Source organism: Anoplolepis gracilipes, chromosome 6 (assembly GCF_047496725.1).
Source record: "Anoplolepis gracilipes chromosome 6, ASM4749672v1, whole genome shotgun sequence".
Lineage (NCBI taxonomy): Eukaryota > Metazoa > Arthropoda > Insecta > Hymenoptera > Formicidae > Anoplolepis > Anoplolepis gracilipes.
Window position 1 is genome coordinate 11,275,580 of NC_132975.1, and position 25,064 is coordinate 11,300,643.

A 25,064-nucleotide genomic window follows, 5' to 3' on the forward strand; every position below is an offset into this window, starting at 1 on the left:
GATTATTCGTCAACGGCGGTGAGTGGGCAAGCGTTTCGTCGGCTTCTCCGGTTTCAATCGTCTAACCGCTTTCAATCTACACTTTGGTCCTGCCCAGTAGTGCGACAATAAAACGTAAAAAAATATGAAAAATGAATCATTAGGAAAAAAAAAGAAATCTAAATGTACCGATTCTTTTGAAGCGACGCGAATATAAAAACTGTAATTAATTCAATATTAAGTGGACAGATAAGTAATAATTTCTATCAAGATAAAATTGTTCATATTCTTGTTTCTAGTTTAGCAATTATGAAAAATGTGTCAATTAGATGGCGAAAAATAAGAGAAAGAAAGAGAGAGAGAGAGAGAGAGAGAGAGAGAGAGAGAGAGAGAGGGCAATTTTATATTTAAGAGAATAAAATAATTTCTCTGAAAATGTACGCGTAAAACTACGCGTTTCGTTTCATCGCACAGATAAATATTAACGTCAATCAGTTAAAAACGGAGAACGCATCATACAAATTGTATGATGCGTTCTCCGACAAATTATGCCGCGATTATAATAACGATTATCATCCGGTAATTGACTGTTTCACGCACGTAAAATGAATTATTATGAGCGGTGAAGCATGCCAGGGCGCGTATTGCTATATTTATATTTTGACCGCAAAAGCTATACAATTAATAGGGACCATTAAAATTCAATCGCGTATGGTGAGATAGAATGAATAAAACGCATTGTAAGTATTAACGCACTCGCAGCCAGAAAACCAGAAACTACACACGCTTCCATCCATCCATCCAGCTGCGGTGGTATCATTACGCAGTTTACAATTAGACGAGGATTATATCAATCATTGGTCCGTGATTAAAAAGCTTAAGTTCGCCGCGACGCTCATCGATATTTTGCAAAATAACGATTTGTTTAAAATGACCGGAATTGATTATCGCCGTCCTCTCGCAACACCCGCACTTTCGCCCGTTTATAATTAATTCTTACAGCGACGATGACGAACGCGAGCGCGAGCGCGAGCGCGCGCGCTGCGTTGTCGTATTTAAATTATAAACCGCCAGCACAGCCGTGCAGTTAATCGCCAGCATTAAAATTCAATTGAGTATGGGAAGGGACGAAGTTAATGGGACGCTCTGTATGCGCGCACACGCACATCCACGACGTACGTGTACGCGCAACACACGCATAATCGGACGCTCTCGCACGTAACGGAAGCCTCTAGGAAACATAAGGGATCTGATAGGCTTCATAGAGTGCCGCGAGGCTTTGATTGGTCAGCCGGCACGTGCACACGCGCATAAAGCGGTATATACGGCTGGTTGCATTACTAATTCTCTCCCGGCTTTGGGCTTATCTATCGTATCCCTCCTCCCACGCGGAGCCCATCTCAATCCAGGTCCTGCGTCCATCTGGGGCAAATTCAACCATAGTCTCATCGCGTTAAGCTTATTACACGCACTCGTTGCGATAAAAGCGCGTGCACGGGCGTTACATAATTAATTCCGTCGGTAATTTACGCGCCGAAACGTTTGTATGTAAGCTTGTAAATGTTTCGAAAGGTCATCACCATAAGAAGCGGTAGATAATATTCATCAGCAACTAGTAACTCTTAAAATATTCGTTTCTGCGCAGAGTTTCTTGTTCTCGCGGCACAGATATATATTTTGTTTCCGAATAAAATTCAGAACAATTGGAACAAGATTAAAAAGAACATTAGTATAATTTATGATGACGAAGCTTATCTTGCAAATCCACTTCTTTGAGAGATTCTCTCTCGGTACCTTTATTTTATAAATTATTTGCACCCGCCGCTACATGATCATAATTTTCTCAATTCAGTTCTTTCTTTTTGTAAATTTGATTAATTATTACAACTGAAAAATAAAGATTTTACTGTTGCTTTATCGCAATTCATTTGCGCCCAGCCGTATCGCCTCATTATGCTCGCTTCGTATAATTTTTTACTCATTTTTTCGGCATTCGCTAACGACTTGTTTGCACTAACTATCGTAGCATATAACGCGCGATCTTATTATCACAGTGGCGCGCAAGAACGGCCGCTTATTTTCCTTCCTCGCGAATTTCTCGAAGAAAGAAAAGAATGAGAGGCAACAGCGAAAAGAAACTCGCAGCTTGTTAGTAGTAACTTGTTATGTGTATGACTCTAATAGAAACTAGAAGACTCGTATTCGACTTCGTCCTTTTTTTCGCGAAAACAAAACCGCAAATGTCGCGCGAAAATAAGAAAATCCTTTTCTCACCACCTCAATTCTCTTTTTTTCTCTCTTTCAGAAAAAGAAATATATCTCATCTACAGAAAAAAGAAAGCATGCGAAATTGATTAAAAAAGAAAACAATGGCGAAAGAGGAACTTTATTTGAGCAATCTCTTTTTCAAATAGTATCCGATATTGCCAATTTTTTAAATCATCGATCGAATATCAAAGAGATAGATTGAAGTTATGTTAAAATTTCCTCCACTATTTTTCCATTGAATTTCGATCCTGAAATTCGGAAAAATGCTGAAGTTTAATAATGCTTTTTTACGCATTTGTTAATTAAAAAATTAATTAAATTATAATAATAATTTTAACAAATAAGTATATTAAATTTAAAATTTAATAATGTATAAAATTTTCAAATTATGTAAGCAATAATAATTAATAATAATATTTATCATTATATATAAAATTAAATATTTTAAGCTTAATAATGCTTAATTTTTGTCTATTTGATTCATCATTAATCATTAATTCATCTGTGGATAGTGTTAAACAAATATCAGTATTCTGTTTTCTGATTATATAACCGCCCTTCATAAAAAGTTATTTTTCGCTATGTTTATAACATCATTTCATTACGTTTATGATATTTACACAATATAACGCACATGAATTTCGATAGTAATCAAAATCTATAGAATTGACTATAATATATGTTAACCACGGATATTTATTGCAGGCATGACGGTGCATTATGTACTTTTGATACTAACTGTACACCACTTATGGGGTAAGTATGGACACCGCCAGTATACAGACCCCCTGTGAGGCTGACGATCAGGGTAAATATGGCCACTGTAATGGCGCCCAAGCGACATTTCACCCTTGAATACATTAAACGCGCTGCTGTTAGACATATTTTTTCACTTTAAGTTAAGGATGGGAAAATCCTGGCATAAGAGCTCTTAAGAAAGATTTAACACCGATTTCATCTTATGTAAACAATTCATAGATGAAAATATACTTTTTTTCGAGTGATTTTCTCTCTCTCTCTCTCTCTCTCTCTTTGTTTTATTCTTCTCATCCCCTATTTTTCTTTATATATATATAAACATAGATATTAGATAGATTATAAAGATAAATATTACATAAGTAATATATAACGTAAATATTAAATTTTCTCCATTGATAGTTGATGTAATACCGTAGTTTAGCTGTTCAAAATCAATAAAAGCAAATTTCTTTGCGTTAAAAATACAGACAATATAAACGTGAATGTGACAAGCGGCCGACTGTTTAAATACAATTTGTCGACGAAAAAAATGTGAAAACTCAGTTTTGGCAAACAGGCATCGCATGAGATTTATTTTCATTGTTAACACCGCGGTGCGAACTGTTTTCATTTGGCAATCAACAATCCAACTATTTTTCTCTTGCAAATAATCGCAAAATTTCAAATTTATAACGAGGTAAAATTATAAATAATGTATTAAAAAAGAAAACATTAAAAAATGCATTTATATCATTTATGTGTTTATATTCTTGTCACCACCATATCGTGCAATGGATCTAGGTACTTAGAAAATTAATTAAGTAAAATTACACTATATTAACATTGCGTGCAGATCGCTCTGATAATGCAAAAACCAAAGTTTTATATTCATATAAAAGAATAATTGAAACATATCGCAATTTAGTATATTTGAATCTCTCGACACTCGTAGTACATTTATATATCTCGGACTTTCAAGAGCAGGCTCGCTTTTCGATGTCATCGCGACCATCGACGAAGCTTCGACAAGCCGCGCGTCCATCCAATTAGAAACAAGCCCTGGTCTCAACAGCGTCCAGGATCTCAAGATCGATTTTAGCGTCCTCGTCATCTGTGGAAGGAACTAGTATGGTAAACCTGTCTCGGTAGTTTGAGAAACGAAGGGTGCACTCCGAGAAATCGAAAACCCTCTTCGGAGTAGAAAGAGGGAGAACCGAGAGACAGGAGAGAGAATCGGGAGATAGATGAAAAGGTTCTGCAAAATCCTGTACCAGAATTCTTCGTTCTATCCCCACCCCGCCCACCTTACCGTGGAAACGAAAACCTCCGCAGCGGACAAAGAACAAAAGAGGGAACGAGGCTCGGGCGAGCTTCTCTTATAAAGGCACAAAAGTACATCTTCGAGCTTGGAGAGGTTGCCGACAAGAAAGAAAGAGAGAGAAAGAGATCATCAAAACAGAGATGAGGAAAGGAAGACAAGAGAACAAGGTCTTCTATCCTACCACTCGCGGATATCTATTCGGTAAACAGACAGACAGATGGACAGACAATGATGCTCATCGTTCGATGGACAAAAGCGTCTATTGCGTAAACACTTGAACGGGGACCTGACCTGGGGGCTGCTTCGCGTACGAAATAGTCGAAGCCGTGGGGCGAGAGGGGAGGAAAAAACGTGAAATTCGTGAGGCACCCTTCGCGCAGCATCCTCCGTTCCAGATCGCAAGGATAAATCAAGCCGCGAGAGAGCCGCTCCTCTACTCCTATTACCGACTTCTTTATTCCGGTGTATTGTCGGCGGCGAAGAGATTTCACGGCGGCGATAAGATTCACGTGAATCGGAAATCCAATCGTAGAAAAGTAGCGAGAAATGTCCCGAAATGTGTCAGAGGGCCACCCGGTTCGCTTGTTTTCCTTGGTATCCGATTTCGATCGAACTGATTTCGATCTGTGTGGCACACAGTTTTTGAAAATCTTACAGAATTTCATGGACAATATATGAAGAAGAGGATACATTTTGTGAATACCCCAAATAAATAAGCTTTATATATTCGTAAAAAAATATAATTTATCCGTGTATGTTTCCAGGATTCTAATACTGTATAAAAAAAATATAAAATTTAAAAACCATAAATCTTTTAAATAGTTTCGATGAGATTTTAAAAATAATAGTTTTTTCTCATAAATGATTTTTCTCTAAATAATATCTCAATAATATCTCTAAATTGCAATCTCTTTAATGGAGAGTGTCGCGACTGAAAAATTTGCTTGAATTTTAAATTTGATATTTCTTCAGCGAAAGGAATGTATGACAAATATATGACGCGAGTCGTGCTCAACGATTTTTCTGAGCGATCGAATACACTGCTGAATTATTTTCTTTCCGAGAGACGCGGAACTCAGCATTTTCATATTATAATTTTATGACTCGTGAAGCGTAGCTGCACCGGATCGCCTAGATTCTCCCCTTTGCGCGTATATTTAATTAAAGGCATTAGAAGCGATATGTATTACACGGCAGCTCGGTCGCCGGATTACGCCTCCCCTTTTCGCGCATGTACATGGAAAGATCCGTATATATCTATCCCACGAGACTTTTTGCTCGTCCAGATTTCCCATCGAGATCGTAGGCTCTTCCCCTTCGACTCCCGTAGGAACGGAATATAAGTCGGTAAAATGAAGTCGCGCCGGATTTTTCCCGCGGGAGGAGATTAAAAATTACGCGACACGATTCGCGCCCAACACGATGCGTTGAATATATCGTATAAAGTTTTTTTCACATTCAAAAATACAATAAATTTAAATATAGATTTAAATAACAAGAATATAAAGCTTCGGGTTCCATTAATCGTTAATTTTTAATTCTCACTTCTTAATTCTTAATCCTGGATTCTTTCGATTTTGAAACATCACAGATTAGAAGTATATATTAATTCTTTAGAAATAATACATGCAAATCATGAGTGTTAGCTAGAAGAACATCTGGAGAGTTAAACAACTCGATTCTTTCTTCTTTTATGCATTTTTGATTGCTACTTGAAAACTCATCAATCTCTTTCGAGATTCATCTTGCTTCTACGATAAACATACTACAAGAGTTTAAGTTTATAATTACTTTCATCTATTAATTAGAGACACAATTTTTATCTTTATTAAAAATTGTACTTAATCATCGATCAAATATTGATTGATGACCAGATTGATGTTGAAAAATATTCTAATGTTTTATATATATTTAATTTCTTATATCTTTTTAGAATATGTTTAATATTTTGAAAACATAATAACACAGGACTCTTCGTAGCTATAAAAAGAAATTTAAATTATATATGTGAATATATAAATGTTCTTTATCTCTTTCAATGAATACAACATTTTTATTACTCTGTATAAATCTTGACTTCGTAAGATAGTCCTCGCCTCGGCACGACCTTTCATTAGTACTCCTCAAGATCTAGTTAATTCTCTTACCGATATTCTTTAGAAATATTCAGATGAAGAACATCTCGATTGACCTCCCCATCGGTGCCCATCGACGCGGACGAACGAATTCAAAGCGCCGCGCCGCTTCTTAATGAGTCAGATTCTCGCATATTTTACGTTTTACACAGCACGTCCATATACGACGCGCGCGCGCGTGCGGGGCTTCGTTATCTCAAGAAGATCCTTCATCCCGGATTACAAACGACAAAGGAATAAATTGTTTTCGAGAAATCTGCCGGGCACACGGATCGGAGCCCACGCTAATAGCGCTCTCTACTCTCTCGACTCTCTCCTCATTCATCCCTTCGCTTTTCTCGGAGGGTAGTGCGAGCAAGTAGTACCCTCCGTTAGAGGTAACTCATCCTCTTCTCCGAGTGCTGCCTTCATCGCATTTTACTTCTCTCTCTCTCTCTCTCTCTCTTTCATTTCTCTCCTTTTGTTTCTCTCTCTGTTCCTCTTCACTAGAAAACAGAAGCGAATAGAGACTATGCTCGTAGTGAAGCAGCAAGAGCAAGTGTGTACGAGTCGAAAAAGGGGAGAGAACTGCATAGAAAGGTATAGAGGAAGAGGGCAGGAACTTGGCTAGAAAGAGAGCTGGAGTGCAACGAGTCGTGCATGTGTATCGTGGTGCGCGCGGGTTCTCCCGCGTGTCTACCGACACGCACGTGTGTACACATCGGCGGAAGCATACAGAAGCTTCTCTTCTCAACGAGACATGGTGCAAAGGAGAGATAGAGATAGAAGGGAGGAGAGAGAGAGAGAGAGAAAGAGAGAGAGAGGAAGGAAGGAAGGAAGGAAGGAAAAGAGAAGAGCGAGAGAGAAAGGGGAAAAGGGAGAGAGGAGAGAGAGGGAGGGAGAGAGAATCTCTTCGAAGACTCATGGGTCTATATATATATATAGGTGAGCCTCTATAGAAGGTCCGATGGGCGTGGTGCTTGTGACGGTTTTCGCCCAATGGGAATTCAGGATCTCCCTGGCTAGAAGGACAATGTACATGGGCACTTTGTGTGCGATGGAGACCATCCACCTCCTCGACAAAGAACGTGAAGTCGAATCGGAACGCCGTGTCCCCGAGAAACCGATTGTCGGAGAGCGCAGCCTCTTCCTGAACCACGCATCGGTGGAGGAGAGCGGCGGTAAGTAAACGGGATCGGTGATTGCGATCCAACCTTACGTCGCTCGATATTCGTTCGAAATTTATCGTATAGATGATAATCAAACTGTCAACGTACTGCGATAAGCGCACAATCGTTTATTTGTTAAAATAATCAAATTCACGAAATGTCAAATCTTTGTAATAACTTGTAATATTTTTTTTTTTTTATCATGCTATTATCAAACTTTATTTTCCAGGACCGAAGAATATTTCTAGATGCCCATTTCGGATCGATATAAAATCACATAAAGAATAATAAAATCTAATTACACACATACGTATGGGCGGGTTATTTCTTACATTTCTTCGTACATATGTAAAAATTATATAGGTTTTATCTTCCTAGGCGATCATATAATACACATACCTGATAATTGAGAGACCAATATCAAGTTCTATCCTGCAAAGCAACTTTGCGTACCACCGTTCATGATTGCACTCTGTTATGAATAAAAAGTTGAAGAAGAAAATAAAATGCGGAGCGCGGAAAGAGAAAGTAGAAAAACTGTTACGAAGTACGATATAATGCGGAAAATCTTACGACGATTATCCTATTTCTTTTTGCTTACTCGTAATTAATTTTTTAACATAGTAAATTAAACGTTTATGCCGAACCGCCGACTCTACGTTATGACATATTGTTGTGCTGAAAAAGATTATAATCACGCCCACATTAAAACATTCGCTAAAATCGGCCCATGGAAAAAGTTACGATTAACGTAACACATAAATACAGTCAGCGTCTCGACAGAGAATTCGCTCCGACTCGTGAGAGATCGATACCGTGTATTCGCGGTAAATTCTCTCTGTCTACATCGCAAGGCACACGTTTCTCCCACATGAGTTACTATTTCTCTTTGTGTAAAAAATCTATCACCACCCACGACGGAAGGCGATTCGTCGTGACACAGAGGCGGCCAAACGAGATGTGGACCGAGAGAGAAAGAGAGGCTGCAGAGAACGTGCTGTTACCGCGAAAGGGATGGAAATAGTTGGGGAGACAGGGAGGGAGAGAAACAGTACGATGTACTGGTGGTCTCATTAAACGCAGCCTCGTATAACGCGACTACGTAATGAGAATCGGTTAATTAGAGCCGCGACGCGAAGCGGTTTCGTCTGGTACACACGAAGAGCATCACTGCGTACGCATACATACCCGGCCTTACATTCCTATATAGTAGAAGCGCGCGGGCATACGTGCGTATAAAGTATCAGAGAACGAAGAACCATCGAAAAGCGAAAAGAGGAGTCGACGAGAAGGCGGTGAAGTCAAGGGGAAGATAATATGCGACAATAAAAAATACGTCGCGCGTAATTGGGGAATGATGTCGTTTTTCATCGTGTTTATCGTATTATTATTATTATTATTATTATATCTACCTTCGCCTTAAGCAATACCTATTGAATTCTTACTCGCAAATATTGCCATTCTACTTGAAAATGTGCCAGTTTTACATATCGAACCTATTTTCACATTTCCAAAAAGAGTATCTCTTATATATTTATCGCTCTATAAACACTTACAAAACATTAATCGTGGATATGTTTCTTAACATTTTATTATATATATATATATATATATATATATATATATATATAGTTATATATTATTTTATATATTATTATTATGTTATAGCAAAACAAAAAATTAATTAAAGTAATTTTTTCTAGTAAATTAAATATTATATTTTTTAATGCAACATTTTATCTGTTTTAAAATACCTCTTGTCAATTACAGAAAAATTTAACAAATGCATCAGTAGTAAAGGCGTACCAATTTGGTAGAGATGAGAGGGAACAGTATAAGCATCACGAGGAAGTTCTCATCGTCTTCGTCGATGAAATGTCGCATGAAGAGCGCATTGACGCGGATTCCCGGCATTGTTTTCCACATCGCGGGCCTACGGATGGAAGCCCAAGCACGAAAGCCCACGCCCGCTTCATTCCACTCTCGCCTCCTTTCGTATCCGTTCGCTTCCAGACGCATTTTTAATTTCGCATTGTCGTCGTCGTCGTCGCAAGAGTCACATTGCACCCGCCCATGACGAGAAGTCATTCGATCTCCTTCTCGTCCTTATACCCCCCCTTCCCCCCACCCTCCTTACCCCGTCCATCACGAACATTTCTGTCATATGGCGAATGAAGATTATATTACAACCGTTTGCATCCCGTGATCAGATGAACGAGATCGTCATCGCTGTCGTTCGCATCTTCTCTTTTTCAAATTTTTCTGATCGTTAATATTCCATAATTACAGAGTAATTTGATACTTCGAGGTAATCTGAATAATTTTGCAGGTTTTAAGAAACCTATTTTTAAAAAAAGACCTACTATTTTAAAAATTATTTCAGAATTTTAATTATATTTGCGTAATAAAAGTAATATACATAAATAATTTATTCGATTATATATAAATAATTTCAAACAGAAGTCCTGTAGTTAGGTGTGTAAATGTACAATTTATGTTTTTCTTGATCTATCTAGCTTAATGCATAATGGATTTTATATGAATAATCAAGAAATGTAAACACTGTTCTGTTCGCTTCGTAAAATATGAAAACACGTGCAATAATTTTGCATCGATATGTAGAATTGTAACAAAACACTTTGACCAACGAGAAATTTGTTTAATGATGAATATCACCAATAATGAATAAAGAAGATAAAAGCGATAATGTTTTTAAAGACCCGAGTTCGTTAATGTATTCCGTGACAAGTGGAAGAAGATGCAAAGATAAAATAAATACAAGAAACAAGAAAGAAGGACATTGTTATTCAAGTATAAGTGATATTCGTTATTCTCTCTTTTTTTTTTCTTTCGTTCTCTCTCTAAAGAACAATACCGAGATAGAACAATATGAATAGATTTTTTTTATAATATCATCATTACGTTTCGCTCTTAAGAAAAAAACTATACGGATCAACTATGTCAAAAGTTAATACATCTAATGTATTCTGCAGTTCGAAATTCATGAATTTGACTGATTGCGCAAAAAAGTACTTTTAATTTTTTTAAATATAAAATTAATTATTAATTTGTGAGTTAAAGATTTGCCTTATGAAATATAATGTAATCTCAAAATTATAAATATTACTTTATATCAAACTTTTTTATAGTAACTTTATCACGAAAAATTTTATAGTAACTGTAGACAAAAATTCATAAAAATTAAAATTTTAACTTTTCAAGGGACAAATGTTTACTTTAACTCAGAAATTAATTATTAATTTTATATTTTAAAAGACTAAAAGTTTAACATAAATGTCAAATTCATGAGTATTGAAATATATTAGATGTATTGACTTTTGACATAGCTAATCCGCATACTTCTTCCTTAATAAAGTAAATAAATATTTAAAAAATAATAATAGTGAGTTTTTCAATAAATTCTTGACTCTATTCTTTTTCTAAATTACTAATTTACATTTTAATTACTCTAATTTACGAAAATTTGGATAATAAACTGTAGAATTATAAAACAACTAACAATTTCAATATTGCCATAAAAAATATATTTTTATACGATTATTATGTACGATTCGGGTTTCTCTTTTTTCAAGTCCACCCAGTATAGCGGGTTTGTGTCTCAGCTAAATCGTATCCCAGACATTTCCGGCATTCACTCGCAGATGGAGCCACGAAGTCCATCATTCTCCTTGTAAAACCAAATAGCGATTATTGCTTCCTTATGCGATTAATCGTATTCCGAATAGCTTGATTTTACCTCGCAAAGGTGCTCGAGTGTGAGAAACAGGGGGTAGATTATTCCGAGAAAAATTACAACAACAGTGACAATAGTAACAACAATGGAGTGAAGAGGCTACGGGTTCAGTGTATGCACGCGGACGACAACCACGATCGGCGGCGTTTGTAACGATCAATTAAGAGAATTAAGAGTCATTAATTAGCATTCACTTCCTTCCCGACTCGCTGACGCGCGCGCAACTAGAAATTCTTTGCGCTTGTGGGCGCATTATTGGCTGAATGCCTTCTCGGTACTCTCATTTAAGCCGAGGCCGATTCGAACACTGCCTTCGAACTTCCGCTTCAAGCTTCAATAAATCCGACCTTTTTGCCTAAACAACGCCGGGAATACTCTCACCTCGTTTATGTGTGATTTCATGCGTCGGTTAACTCACACTTTGGTAAAAAAAAAAAAAAAAAAAAAAAAGATTGCCCTAGCGCACCGGTGAAAACCGTGCGACCAGAATTCCCGCGAAATTAACATTGAGTTAATTTAATTATTGATTTGACTTTTTCCAGACTTATATATCTCTTACATGAATAACAATTGACAATGAATATTATTTTTTCGTTCACAGTTAAAATTAATAACTATATATTATGTACATAATATGTTTAGAAGTCAGAGAAAAAAAATTTATAGTTTTGCATTCTCGTCACATTAGAATTTATGTTTAGATTAAAAATTTAATCTTCTAAAGACATTTAAAAAAAATGTAGATCACCACCAAAAACTTTTCAACGACATATTCCTGCATTCTGTCACATGCTGCATACATGCGTTATGTTCGCGGATTGCACTATCACGGTATTCTGTTGCGGAGTCATTTCGAAAAGTAGGCATTAAAACAGAGAGAGATTATCGTCACATCCGCTGATAAACGGTACGCACACTCGATCGCACCGCGTCGCAATTCCATACGCCATAAGGTGAAGAGAAGGCGGTAGGGTACGAAACGGAGGACACGGTCGCGTAATCTACGCATGCAGGAATAAAGAGAGACAAGAGAAGAGAAGAGAAGAAAGAGAGAGAGAGAGAGAGAGAGAGAGAGGGAGAATCAAAAAGAAAGAGAGAAAATGCGTATGTGAGCACAAGGGGGGATGAAGAGGGCGGCATCCTTTGATCTTGCACACACACACACACACACACAAGCCGCACGGGGCAAAAAGGACACGCACGTATCTTCAGCAAAAAGGACACGTACATATTCATGATCGGTACACGCACGCACGCACGCACGCACGCACGCACGCACACAGCCGGCTTTTGTTTAACGCCGTGCGCACGCATATTGTTTGTGCGTATGCACACGCTATAAATTTGTATACCCAGAAGCTAAAGAAGTGCACGCGATGCAGAATGCGCGGGAGTTTCCGCACTTAACTGAGCGTTCGAGAGTGCATCTCTCCCTTCTCCCTGTCACCTTATTGTTCTATCTATATTTACTTCCGCTCCCGCATTCTCTTTTTGTACCTGCATATCGAGCGATGAAAAATAGGAGATAATGACAATAAAGGGAAACACGATAGATGTTATCGGACATTAAATTTATATATATATATATATATATGTCACGGAAATAGTATTTTTCCTTTTTTTTTTTATGTAAAAATGAAATCTTGAGAAAATATAACATTGAAGATATAATTTAATATTAAATTATAAAATCCTCAACATGGATAATATAGAAATAATATAATATAATGTATAATTTTATCTGTGAAAAGAAATATTTTACTATATATTTTTATGTGTAGGAAAATAGTATTCCTTCTCTTCTGATAAAAAACAAGCATCGTAAAATATATGTATACGCAAAAGATTTTCGTCTATTTTGATCTAAAGTAAGTTACCGCGGTTAATTATCTCATTTTTGTTCTGCTATATTAATTTTTATCGATTTTATTTGACTGAAAACAAAAAACGCTAAATATCGTATAAAGGATGAAAAATAACAGATCGGCCGAACTTTATTTTAAAAGAGGCGACGACGAGGTATGTTGGTGATTGGCGAAACGGTGGCAAGCGATTCCCGACACGCCCGGGGGCGCCTGGCGCCCGCGATTTACCTGCGAGAAACATTTCCGCCCGAACGAAAAGCGCCCATGCCGCTGGGGCCCTACACGATCGATTCCACGTGAATTACATCGGGGAATGCGCGGCCAAATTCGTTGAACGAGCGTGTTCCGCGAGTTCGCGCTTGGTTCAAATTATCCGGCGCTAAGAGATCAAGGTAATTTATTTACATGCGTTTTTTCGCGTTTTATCTATCAGTATCTGTTAATATTGGAAGTTTCAAATGTGTGTAAGATACAAATCTATAAAAATTATATAAGAAAATTATTTAATTTATATGTAATAATGTGTAATATTATATAATATATATAATAATAAAAACGGCGTAAGATGTTAAGGATCTTGAATATTCACAGAATATCGATTGCAAATTATAAAAAAATTAAATTATATAGATTGCTATTTATGAAAACAAATTACGAAAGGAAAAAGTAATAGACACGATATCAACGAAACAATTTACGAAATGTTTTTGCTACACAGAAAAAAAGTAAGTGTCAAATCAACACTTAGAAGAATTTAAAAATCTTAAATTTCAACAATATTATAATCTTATTTCAATACCATAATTGTCATTTTAAGAATAAAATAATTATTTTAAAATTTCTAAATATTCTAAAAAAATTATAATCTTTGATTTGAACATGTGTCATTTTTTATCCAACATTTTTTCCTCTCCATTCAAGAAAATTATTCTTAAATAACAAGAATATATATTTTTTGGGTTGAACTATATATAAAATGTCTTCATCTAAACAAATTTTCTTTATTTAACGCAATATAATCTCATTTCAAGCTTTACATTTAGAAACTAAAGTTATTGTCAAAGTAAGAATATTCTTTTTTTCTGTATAGTTCGTTTAATTTGCACACATTTAAAAATTAAATAAGTAAGCAAAGAGTCCTGGAAGCCGAGAATCGAAGACTTAGATTAGCCATCCTGCAGTCGGAATATCCGGAATCGTTAGCGGGATCCTGGAAATCCTGAAAGGGACGATTCCAGGACGCCGGGCGGTCTTGCCGAGCATGTGGAATTATGTAAGATCGCGGGTCGTCTTGGAATTCGCAAGAGCGGCGCTTTTTGAATCGCGGATCCTTTCTCGGAAGGAGGAGGATTGTTGTCGCGCTCCTATCGACCATCATGCAATCGCGACTATTCGATCGCGTACCCTTCGCTGTGCGATAATTCAATGTTTCAAATAATCAAATGTGGAAAATATGCGGCACTTGTAATATTATTTAATTCCCTTCAGTATCTGAAATATGTACCTCCATTTCTCTCGAAATGTTAATTCATTCGACAAGAAGTGATAACTGTAAGATATGGACTGTATTATAATTTTATTGAAATTAATTGTCTGCGTTTTTATATGTAATTTAGATATTATTGCATCATTTTTCTCATCACACAAATCAATGACAATTCGCGCACAGAGATAGCAGATGTGAAACTTAACAGCAATTTTCTGATTCTCGCCGATTTGCAGTTACAAAATCGTGAGATTTAACCGGAAGCAGTCGAAAACGCCGTCGCGAAACGAGCCGCGGTAAAAGCGAAATACAGAGAGACGGCGCGAGAGAAGAAGGAAGGAGAGCTAATATAAAAGAAGGAGCGCGGAGAGGCAGAGGAACGTCGTGGACCACCCGAGAGAGAGGTCCAGGACTGGTTGGGAACTGGCGGCGCACGCCGTACCTTTGGGGGGTCCCTTATCTTATTCGCTTACCCAGGAACCGGCGAGACCTTTCGTTCTCGCGAGAGTTTCACGGCGTCCTATTATCGGTCGGCAACTACATTCTTGCGTCAAAGTTAATCCTAGCTGAATGCATTAAAAGCGCATTCTTCGCGTCGATATTATCACGTTTTGAAATTTTTCAACATCGTTCGTACTTGAAGAAAAATCAAGCGAGGCGACAAGACTCGTAAAAAAGTTAAAAAAAATCTTCTCCGGCAAAAACGCGGAGGCACCGATAGTTCCGCAAAATAATCGGGCGGCTCATTAGCGACGAAATCAATTTCGCCTCGGCTTTATTATCGCTCGCGGATAACGCACCGAATGTTTTACGGCCCGTCGAGTAGGTATCTTCGCGACGCGCACGCTGGCGCTTCGATAATCCGTTGCTCCGGAATTCGGGACCGAAGTGCATAGCCGTCGAAGGAGGACTTCCACGGAGGAGGAATAAAAGGGCGCGGGAAGGGGATAGGAAAAGGGAGATGCTCATTGTGAGAAGGGTACGTGTACACAGGAGACGTGAGATCCGTTGGACCCGCATGCGGACCTTATTGTGTTCCGAAAGGGCATATACGGTAGGTGCCTTAATGTCGGCACGGATGAAAGCGTGGGCCTTCCTTTGTCTTTCGTTCACGAAGCTGCCGCAGCAAGTAGCGTGCTCTGCGGGTAGCCCTGCACCATTCCGGAGCTACCGTTCCAGGTTTCTCTATCTCTCCTTTTCTCCTCTCGCGCATCTCGCTAATCGCGAAGAGACTCTCGTATAAAAGAATGAACGATAAGGAGTTTAAATATTCGAAAGATTCATCGCGCGTGCCAAGTGTCATTTATTTTACTCCAGCTGTCCACAGATCAAATTTAAAAAGTAATTTTGTCGCATTGTAAATATATATCACTAGGTTGTCATTAAGCAATATCTCTATATTAAGTCTTTAGGTGAGCGTGTAATTAAATAAAATTTATATCAAACCGATACACACACGATACCGCGATAATTCTGCTCTCCTTAAAAATTATCCCCGACACTCTCCCCCTCTGATTATGCAAGAGCGAAACGACACGATCGGCGAGCTCCTTCTGGGAAGAGTCCACGGCGATGGTACCACGGTTGGTACCTCCGGCATAAAAGGCGGATCCCCCGCGCATTATTAATGTCAAAACGTCACAGAGCACGTAGCTGCATATTCAGTCGGAGTTGCATGCTGAGGCGCAAAGACGATTCGCGGCGACGACGACGACGACGACGACGACGACGACGACAGGCTGCCACAGGGACACAATATATAATTCCGCGTTCACCGATAATTATTATGACTTCCCAAGTTTCCTGCCGCACAATGGGTCTCGTCGCTGCCGGTTATTTCGAACTTATTCTTCCCGCGGTCCTCTCTTTCTCTCTCCCCCTGAGATCCCTCCTCGACCTGTCTCCGCGCGTTGCCGTCGTCTTCTACTAGTAATAAAGTGACATTAGCCGGCATGCGATTCCGCGATAAACTTTCGAAATTTATTCGTCCGACCCTCTCGATGTCCCTCCCTACCCTTCTTCTACCGAAAGCGGCGCATCACGCTCCTTCGTTCTACGAACGATTTAAGTTTTTCGAATTCTTGAATAAATGTTGCGTCAAGCTAATCGAGCGCTATGGCTGGCACGTGGAACACGCGGGGGTCTGTGAATCGCATGCGACTTGCTAAACAAAGTGGCTAAACGACGTGACTTGAGGATGATTCCTCAAATTTCACGTTTCCTTTCTATCAACGCCTTATAGTGAATACGAACAACTTGCTACACGTGACTCTTCCCCAAGCTTAGAAATAGAATATTTTTTTCGTATATCACGCCCATTCGTGACTTTGTCTATGTATATCTAGATGGATTAATTATGGTTTTAAAAGGAAACTAAATGTCGAAGCGAATCTCCAACATTGACGTTAACGACGATATCGATTAAACCGCGACGACAGAAAATTCTCTATTCCCTTTCGAGGACCTAATTTATGCGGCTCTCCAACGAGGTAAGTTTACAGTTTGGCGGCTAGCAGTACCACTCGACCTCCGGCAGAGCGTGACAGCGCCAGGTTTAAAGCATAAAGCAAATTATAACTGGGAAAAGCAGGATGTCGTGCAAAGCGGCACACCTACGCACGCATCCTTGCCATACACATACGAAAATCGGTATCATGACTAATCTTTATCGAGTCGCTCTATTATGATTTGCTTAATTAGGAATGCGCATTGACAAACTAATTGTAAGAGAAGATCGTAAATCACAAGTAATTGTTTAAATGATATTTTTCGTCAAAACGTAGCGCAACATATGCAGCTTTTACGTTTTTGGAAATATATAAATTCTAATCATACACACGATACTAAATATGTAAATTTTAGATTTTATTTATACACCGAATTAAAATTAGAAGCGGTAACATATCATACTTTTCATTCATTTCATGTTTATAACTCATATTTATTAACTTGCTCTTGTCACGGCAAATCGAATATCGATTTAAATTTTATGTTATTGTTGAATCAAATCGCATAATATACATATGATATGATATTGCTCAATAAATAAAAAATGATGCTAATGCGATCAACGAGACGATTTATTGAATATGAGAATTTATTGATCCATTGCAAAAGTATTGTCACGTAGAGAAAGAACTTTCGCATGTTCGATAATTTTCGGTTTGTAATTGAATTTGTCGGCTTGTAATACGATGTCACGAGGACGAGGATAAAGCCCGGGGAGGACCTGTCTGTAATTTCGGGAGGCGACGACGGTTCGTGCTGTCTTTTCCAGTATACGTCTCGAAGACGTCCTGTCCGTCCGTCCTACGTTGTTTTTCGCCCAGGCAGCGAATTCGAAGTTACTCACGCAAATTTGACGTTAACATCGCGGAACATTTAATTCGCCGCTCGTGCAGCTCGAAATGGCACGCGATCGTTCGCCTCATCGAATACCTTGCGACGTTCCAGTTTCATTGTCGCCGCGATATGCGCTTCAACCATTGTTTTGTAACAAAAATAGTTCTCGAATATCAAAGTATCGATAAATTTGACCAATATATTGTAAAATTCAGTTATATAAAACCAAACAATATTTTGTTGGGATCGAATTACGTAGTATCGAAAAAAATATCCCCGTATTTCCACAACGGTATTTTAAATTACTCGTACACAGAAAGTAGTTCTTCCTGTGAGTAGTAAATAATGTCATTTTCATGTTGCGACTGGATTATTCCTCGATCAATCGCGACATTCGCCACGATTTCCTAGCAGAATATTAAGATGAGATCGTACGATAAACCACCCCACTGAGCGATTTCGGTTAATTCAGCTGCTCGTTCAGAGAGAGCGCAAAAAAGTCTATAGTCGCAGAAACGCGTCTCCGTCGAAACTTTCCGGCAAAGTAAGCAACGATCATCGATCGCACTGATGGTTAATAGATCCTGCATTACGAACGGTAATACGACTTTCAGACAAGGCGGTTTTAAGGCCAATGAAATTATATACTCCGGCAAAGTAACGATTAATTTCGATCAACTTACACATTCTTATGTTATAGAGAATATCAATTTAAATTAAACACGTACAATTCTAAAAATTTGCGCGGAATTTCGGTTCGTTGAATCAGAAAATTTATCATAAAAGTGATTCAACATTTTTTCGAATATGTTCATTATATAATACATTACAGACTGTCATATTTTATACTGCTTTGCAAGGCTGCATTTTTGCCAATATTTGCCACAAACATCAATAGTTTATTGCTATAGACAAGATAAAGCAGTTATCGAATATGATGTCGAACGAAATTACATTGTCGTCGCATTATCATAACAAAAGACAATTATGTTCGTCCCACTGTTTTTCGTAGACTGGTACGAGCGAGGACGGGATGAGATATCGCTCATTGCGAAGGTAAATCTAATTGTTTAGAAATTGCACGAATTGCGAACAATTAGCTGCATGCACGCGTGCAGAGGCGAAATTAGCGACTCCAGATCGTAACGATTATTACGACGGTGTTGTGTGCGCATGAATGGTTGAATAATTTAAATTAATATTGTAATAGCCAAGAAACCACTGTTAACGATCGGAATGGCTTTCTCTCTTGGCGAGGAAACGAGGAAATCTGCGTCTTCTTTCCGCGTACAGTAAATATGCTCGAAACTATTCGATGCAAAGTAGCGTTTATGCGTAAAAATTGCGCAATATTTACGATCCGTGCATTAGTGCAGAATGAGTGCTATATTAATTTTTATATCATTTCGTTGAAAAAAAATCGTATAATATCTGCGCGATATGATATTTAATTTCGCTCACATTAACGGATTAAATACAAAAAAAATGCAAAAAATGTCGATAGATAAATTTGTCCTTTCAAATAAGAATGCGCTTTCGATACTGTCATGCCAGCATACAAATTCTCTTGTAGAATTTTCAGGACTACTCAAATGTTATAAAAAAAATTTCCTGACAATTCCCTGATTTTCCAAGTATTTTTGTTCAAAATTGAAAAAAGTAAAAAGAATATTTTCAAAATTTTTTAATACTTCTTCTAAATAAATTAAAATACATTTTTTTATTACATACGTTTTCTAATTCATACAAAGGAAAAAGTTGCCTTCTTAAGTTTCAAGTTAAATTTGTAAATGTAGTAAAAAACTGAATAACTTTTATAAGATAAGCATTTTTTACTTGCATAAAATTTTCATTTCTTTACTATTAAGAATTACAAAGAATATGTACTTCATATTCAATAATATGTTAAAACATTGATGACTATATATATGGGTTTATAATATATTTTAAATCTCTAACTTGTTTGGCTGGCTTACTGATGTGTGCGTGTGTAAAACTGGCATTTCACTATGTTTAAACTCACTAATTATTGAGTGACTTTATTTTTAATAGTTTTCGAATTTTTCACAAATTAAATAAATAATTCTGGTCATTAAATAAAAAAAAAATTGGTCAAAACAAACTGACAATAAGACAAGAAGTTCACTTACTTATCTGCTGACGATTTTTTAAGCATTTCTTGTCAAATTTTAAGCACTTGAGAATTTCACAATAGTTTTACAAAAAATTCTATGCGTAAAAATTATTAAAATATTAATTAAACAAATTAAAATGCCACATTAAACGCTGACCATATTTTAATCATTCTATCTAGATTAATGAGATTTCATGATCTGCAATTATTTTTAATTTCCAAAAAGAATTCTGTACGTAAAAATTATTAGAATATTAATTAAACAAATTAAATTAGCCGAGACGCCAAACATACAAGTACAGAAATGAGACGCTGGTCATATTTCGATTGTTCTATCGACTTTAAATGAGTGATATTTTTTTGTGTTGTTTTGCAATCACTATTATTATATATACTTTCATATTATTAAATTATACTTTCTAAATAGAGTTCTAAGTAAAAATTATTAAAATATTTATTAAATAAAGTAGACCGAAACGTCGGTATAACATGAAACCTTATTTACATCCAGCGTTTCGGACAATCTAATTTGTATAATTAATTTTTATTCATAGAACTTTTTGTAGAATTATTGAAACACTCTTAAGCGCTTAAAATTTAGCAAAAATTGAACTAAAAAAATCATCGAAGGACAAAGTGAGATTTTTTTAACGGTCGGTATTATTTGTTTAATCTATCAAGAATTCTAGAAAAGTAAATATTAAATATCAAAAAGATTTATTAAAAATAAAACCTAAATAACTCTAAACAATTAATGACTTTCCACAAAGTAAGACGCCAGCTTCACACGCACCCAAGTAAAATTGCACGAAATATGCTATGCGATAATCGTGACAAAAACATTAACTCTAAATAATACATAATAAATTACCTTATATGTAATAAATTATCTGATTACTCCCACAAAACCCGATGTCATTCTAGGCTCATTTTCTCCTAATCTTTTATTGATGCATTTTCAAAAGTATTCACAAAACACTCGCGCGACATTTTACATGACAATTCCAATTTCGATAAATACTATTGATGTACGAAATCTTATCGGACTGATATCTTCGCTTACGTATCGCACACGAATAATAAAATCACTGCGTATAGTGCATTATATACACATAAAAAATTCGGTGTGTACTTTTTTGCGGATTTAGATATGTATAACGAACGTCTGTCGTTCAATTCAACACTCTCAACATTCGTCCTGTGTGCACGATATTCACCCCTCTCCCTCCCTCCCTCCTCCCGCAATCTAAATCACCACCGTCTTCGACGAATTCGCGATTGCTAGACACGTTACTTGATATTCGTGGGTATCCGACGACACTCGGCTATTCCTCGAAATGTTGTACAGAACTCACGACGTTCGTCGGTTAAGTAAATAGCCGGCGAAATATGCATAAAAGCAACGACGTAGATAAAAGCGCAAAAAAAAACATAGTGGCGAAATGATAGTAATTTGTTTAATGAATATTTTAATAATTTTTACGCATAGAACTTTTTATAGAATTATTGAAGAATTTTCAAGCGCTTAAAAATCTGGTAAGGCTAAAAAAAATCGTCAGCAAAGGAAGCAACGTAAACTTGGTCGCGTCTTAGTTTGTCTCGAATCATTTTTTTTTTATTTAACAGCCAGAACAATTTGTTTAATCCAGCAATAACTTTAAAACTATTAAAAATAAAGCTAAAACTCTCAACAATTAATGAAGTTTCACAAAGTGAGATACCATAGTTTTACACACGCGGCTGCTGACTATTTACAGCATGAGATAAAAAATGATCAAAAAAAGAATTTTCGAAAAAATTATCAGAATAAAAAATTCCATAAGACTTCCCCAATTTTTCCAGATACAAAAAGAAATATCTAAGAGTTCCAGGTTATCTATGTTTTTCCAGGGAATAAGCATCCTGATTTCTCAAATAAATTTATATAATGTGCTCTTAAAAAATATAATATAGTACACAGGTAAAATAAAGATCGCGGAATTAATCGGCTAACGAACGCGACAAATGCCTGACAACGCGGTGACACGCCTTGAGAAATTATCCGGAAGACTTTTAAAGTTCTGACAAGGTAAAGCAAAATGTTTGCAAACTTCGAGAAACTTTAATAAAGGCCGCGAAGTAAAAGAAAGACAAGAGAGACAAAGAGATAAATAGGTAGAGAGAGATGGTGGTGCGACCCCTTTTTAATTTCCAAAATTCGCACGACAGTCAAAAATCTGATGAGAGCTATCGCTGTGGACGCGCGTATATATGCGGGTGTATAGCGAGACAGAAGTCGCTAGGACGGTTGACGTTAATGACCGGCTGTCACGAGACGCGGTAAATGAGATTTTTGCAAAGCTTCGTGATAAATCTTAGAGACAGACATAATCGTGGTGCAGAAAGCACTGCACGATTGGTAAGAAACTAATGAATATCATATATATGATAGATCAGCAGGCATTATTTAATCCGCGAATTTGCACGCACTTAGAGCTTTTACATTTATAATTTTACGCACAAATAAATTTAAAAAAGCCCGCAGATTATCTTATCGTTTAATTATGAAACATAATAATCTCTAATTAATGAGCTGAAAAAATTATGTAGAGATTTTGATAATGAGTGATAACCCAGAAATATTTATGCTCTTATTTTAAACTCTTGTTTATCTACTATATCTTACATATTTTTTAAGAGCACATTATATAAAAAACTTGTCTGAAAAATTCTTCAAAAGGAGTTTATATGCTAACATAACAGTATCAAAAACACATTCTTACTTTATATTAATACACGTGTCAAAAACTCACCTCTGTATTGCTCTTGCCATGCTAAAGCTCCACAGAGAAGAGCCAGAGTCTTTCCGCTACCAGTGGGGCTTTCCAAGAGACAGTGCTGCTCCTTGGTACATCCTTTGATAAGCTGCACATACAATTTTTAACATAATTAATAGAATAATAAGTAACATCATTTCACAACAATAATCATACAATTATAATACTCACACTATTCATTACTGCTTTCTGACATGGATATGGCACAACAGGAAGTGTGACTTTAATCCCCGCAATCATTATATCATGTTGTATAGTAACTTTAGGTGGCGAAGCCTCTTTCTTGAAACTGTTTAAGCTCATCAAGTCATCATCGCTTGAATTTGTCAAATCAATCAGTTTTTGTCTTTTGTTTACTTTTTTAGGCATTTCCTTTTCAAATTTTGAACCATGCAATTTGTTAACAGAAGATGTACAGTCTTCTGATTTTGACATATAAGCAAAACTTGTTTTTTTCCAATTAAACATTGATTGGGTACGCTTAGAGGTATTAGGCACATCAATTGGAACATCTTCATCGCTACTACTTAAATCATCTGATAAATTATACGTATATTTCAAACTGCATGCAGGTTGATTTAAACTATCTGTCGTATCATTTAATACATAAGCCGTATCATGACTTGTATTTGTACAATTTATTTGTTTTAGAGTTGACTCTACCATTGGCAATGAATCTACACTCTCATCATCTGATATCTCCACTGGATCATCATTTATGACATATGCCTGATGATAGCGGTTTCTTTTCAAAGACAACTTTGATTGCCTCTCCATACTGAAAAATAATCAAATAAACAAATAAGAATTAGAAATCTAATTAAACATGACACTTAGCAACGTAAAGTCTTTAAAATAAATGTTTACGTTAGTCAAAAGAGAGATGTCAATGTAACCAATTTGTCAGATTGAAAAGCTAACCTCTAAAATGCTCGCGACGTCCGTCACAATGTTTACCTTAAAATCTCAATCTTCTCGTCAATGATGTTTATAATTTTAACTAAAGCGAGTATAAAAGATCCTATCACAGCAAAAACGATGCTAATCACGATCATTGGACACCTGTGGAACGCAACGCACATGCGACCTCACTATACACATGCGATATATATATATATATTTTCCTGTCGTTTGTACTCTCACAATAACACACTTTAAGTCAACATCTTTTCTACTATTCGTTATGCAGAGAATACCATGTGCAATCTCCTGCTGAATATTAGCTCTTCGTAAAAGTTGCACTACGCATTATGAACTATCAATAAAATCCGGCGCGAACGACACGTGACGTCATCCGTCCGCTCATTTGTAAATAACGCCGGCATCTAATCTCGTGCGTGTATTTTACATCTACTTCTTGATCTATAAATATTTACTTATATGAATATTTACATAATACAATATAGAATATCTTAGAAGAATAAAATTTATAACATGTTACCTATATATCTTTTATTGTTAAAGTTTCTTGTGTCTCTTCTTTATCGATATTTGACAACTCTCTTGAAATTAGCGGACACTGTTTACGGGGACCGAACTCTAGAGACACGGACGGAAGTGACCAATCATAACGTTCGATAAAGGCGCGCATTGAAGGGGATCGCGCGTCGCGGATCAAAATGTCAAAATTTACTTTCGCGCTCTCTGAATATTTAATCCTATTTATATATTTCAATAAGCATCGTACGTTTCTTGAATATTTCGTTTCTCTGATTTTTGGATGTACTGTCACGAGAGCTGTAAAAAAGCTAAAAATGCAGAGTATCAATTTCTTTTAAAATCGGCGGGCGATGTTATACGAAGTTGTCGCATTATTACACTTGTACGACAAATTTTTCTAGCGTGTTGATTGGCTTCAGGATAGAAAATTTCTAGAGATCGGAGAAGTTTTCTAACTGCAGCCAATCAACACGCTCAAAAAATGTCGATAAATGTAATATCAGCCTTGAACGTGGGAGAACGTTCATTCGAATGACGTATCACGTGACGTTATTGTTGATGAAGACGCGCGAGAAAAGTAAGACGCATCGCGGATCGAAATTCTGTTTTCGCGCTATTTTAAAGTTTATCTTATTTGC

General features: G+C 36.7%; 1 protein-coding gene across 3 annotated transcripts in view; it reads right to left on the reverse strand.

The window, feature by feature from the left end:
- Positions 1 to 24,347, reverse strand: part of LOC140666645 (Fanconi anemia group J protein homolog) — a 46,615-nt gene extending 22,268 nt beyond the window's left edge. The window contains exons 1-3 of one of the 3 annotated variants that reach the window (XM_072894030.1): positions 23,944 to 24,347; positions 23,158 to 23,764; positions 22,963 to 23,074 (exon numbers count right to left, since the gene is read on the reverse strand). In XM_072894030.1, the coding sequence (XP_072750131.1) occupies positions 22,963 to 23,074; positions 23,158 to 23,764; positions 23,944 to 24,068 (844 nt within the window). In that variant the 5' untranslated portion in view covers positions 24,069 to 24,347. Of the gene's footprint in view, positions 1 to 22,962; positions 23,075 to 23,157; positions 23,765 to 23,853 lie in introns of all 3 variants that reach the window. The other 2 variants (XM_072894032.1, XM_072894031.1) reach the window with 2 other exon arrangements.
- Between the last annotated feature and the right edge of the window lie 717 nt (positions 24,348 to 25,064).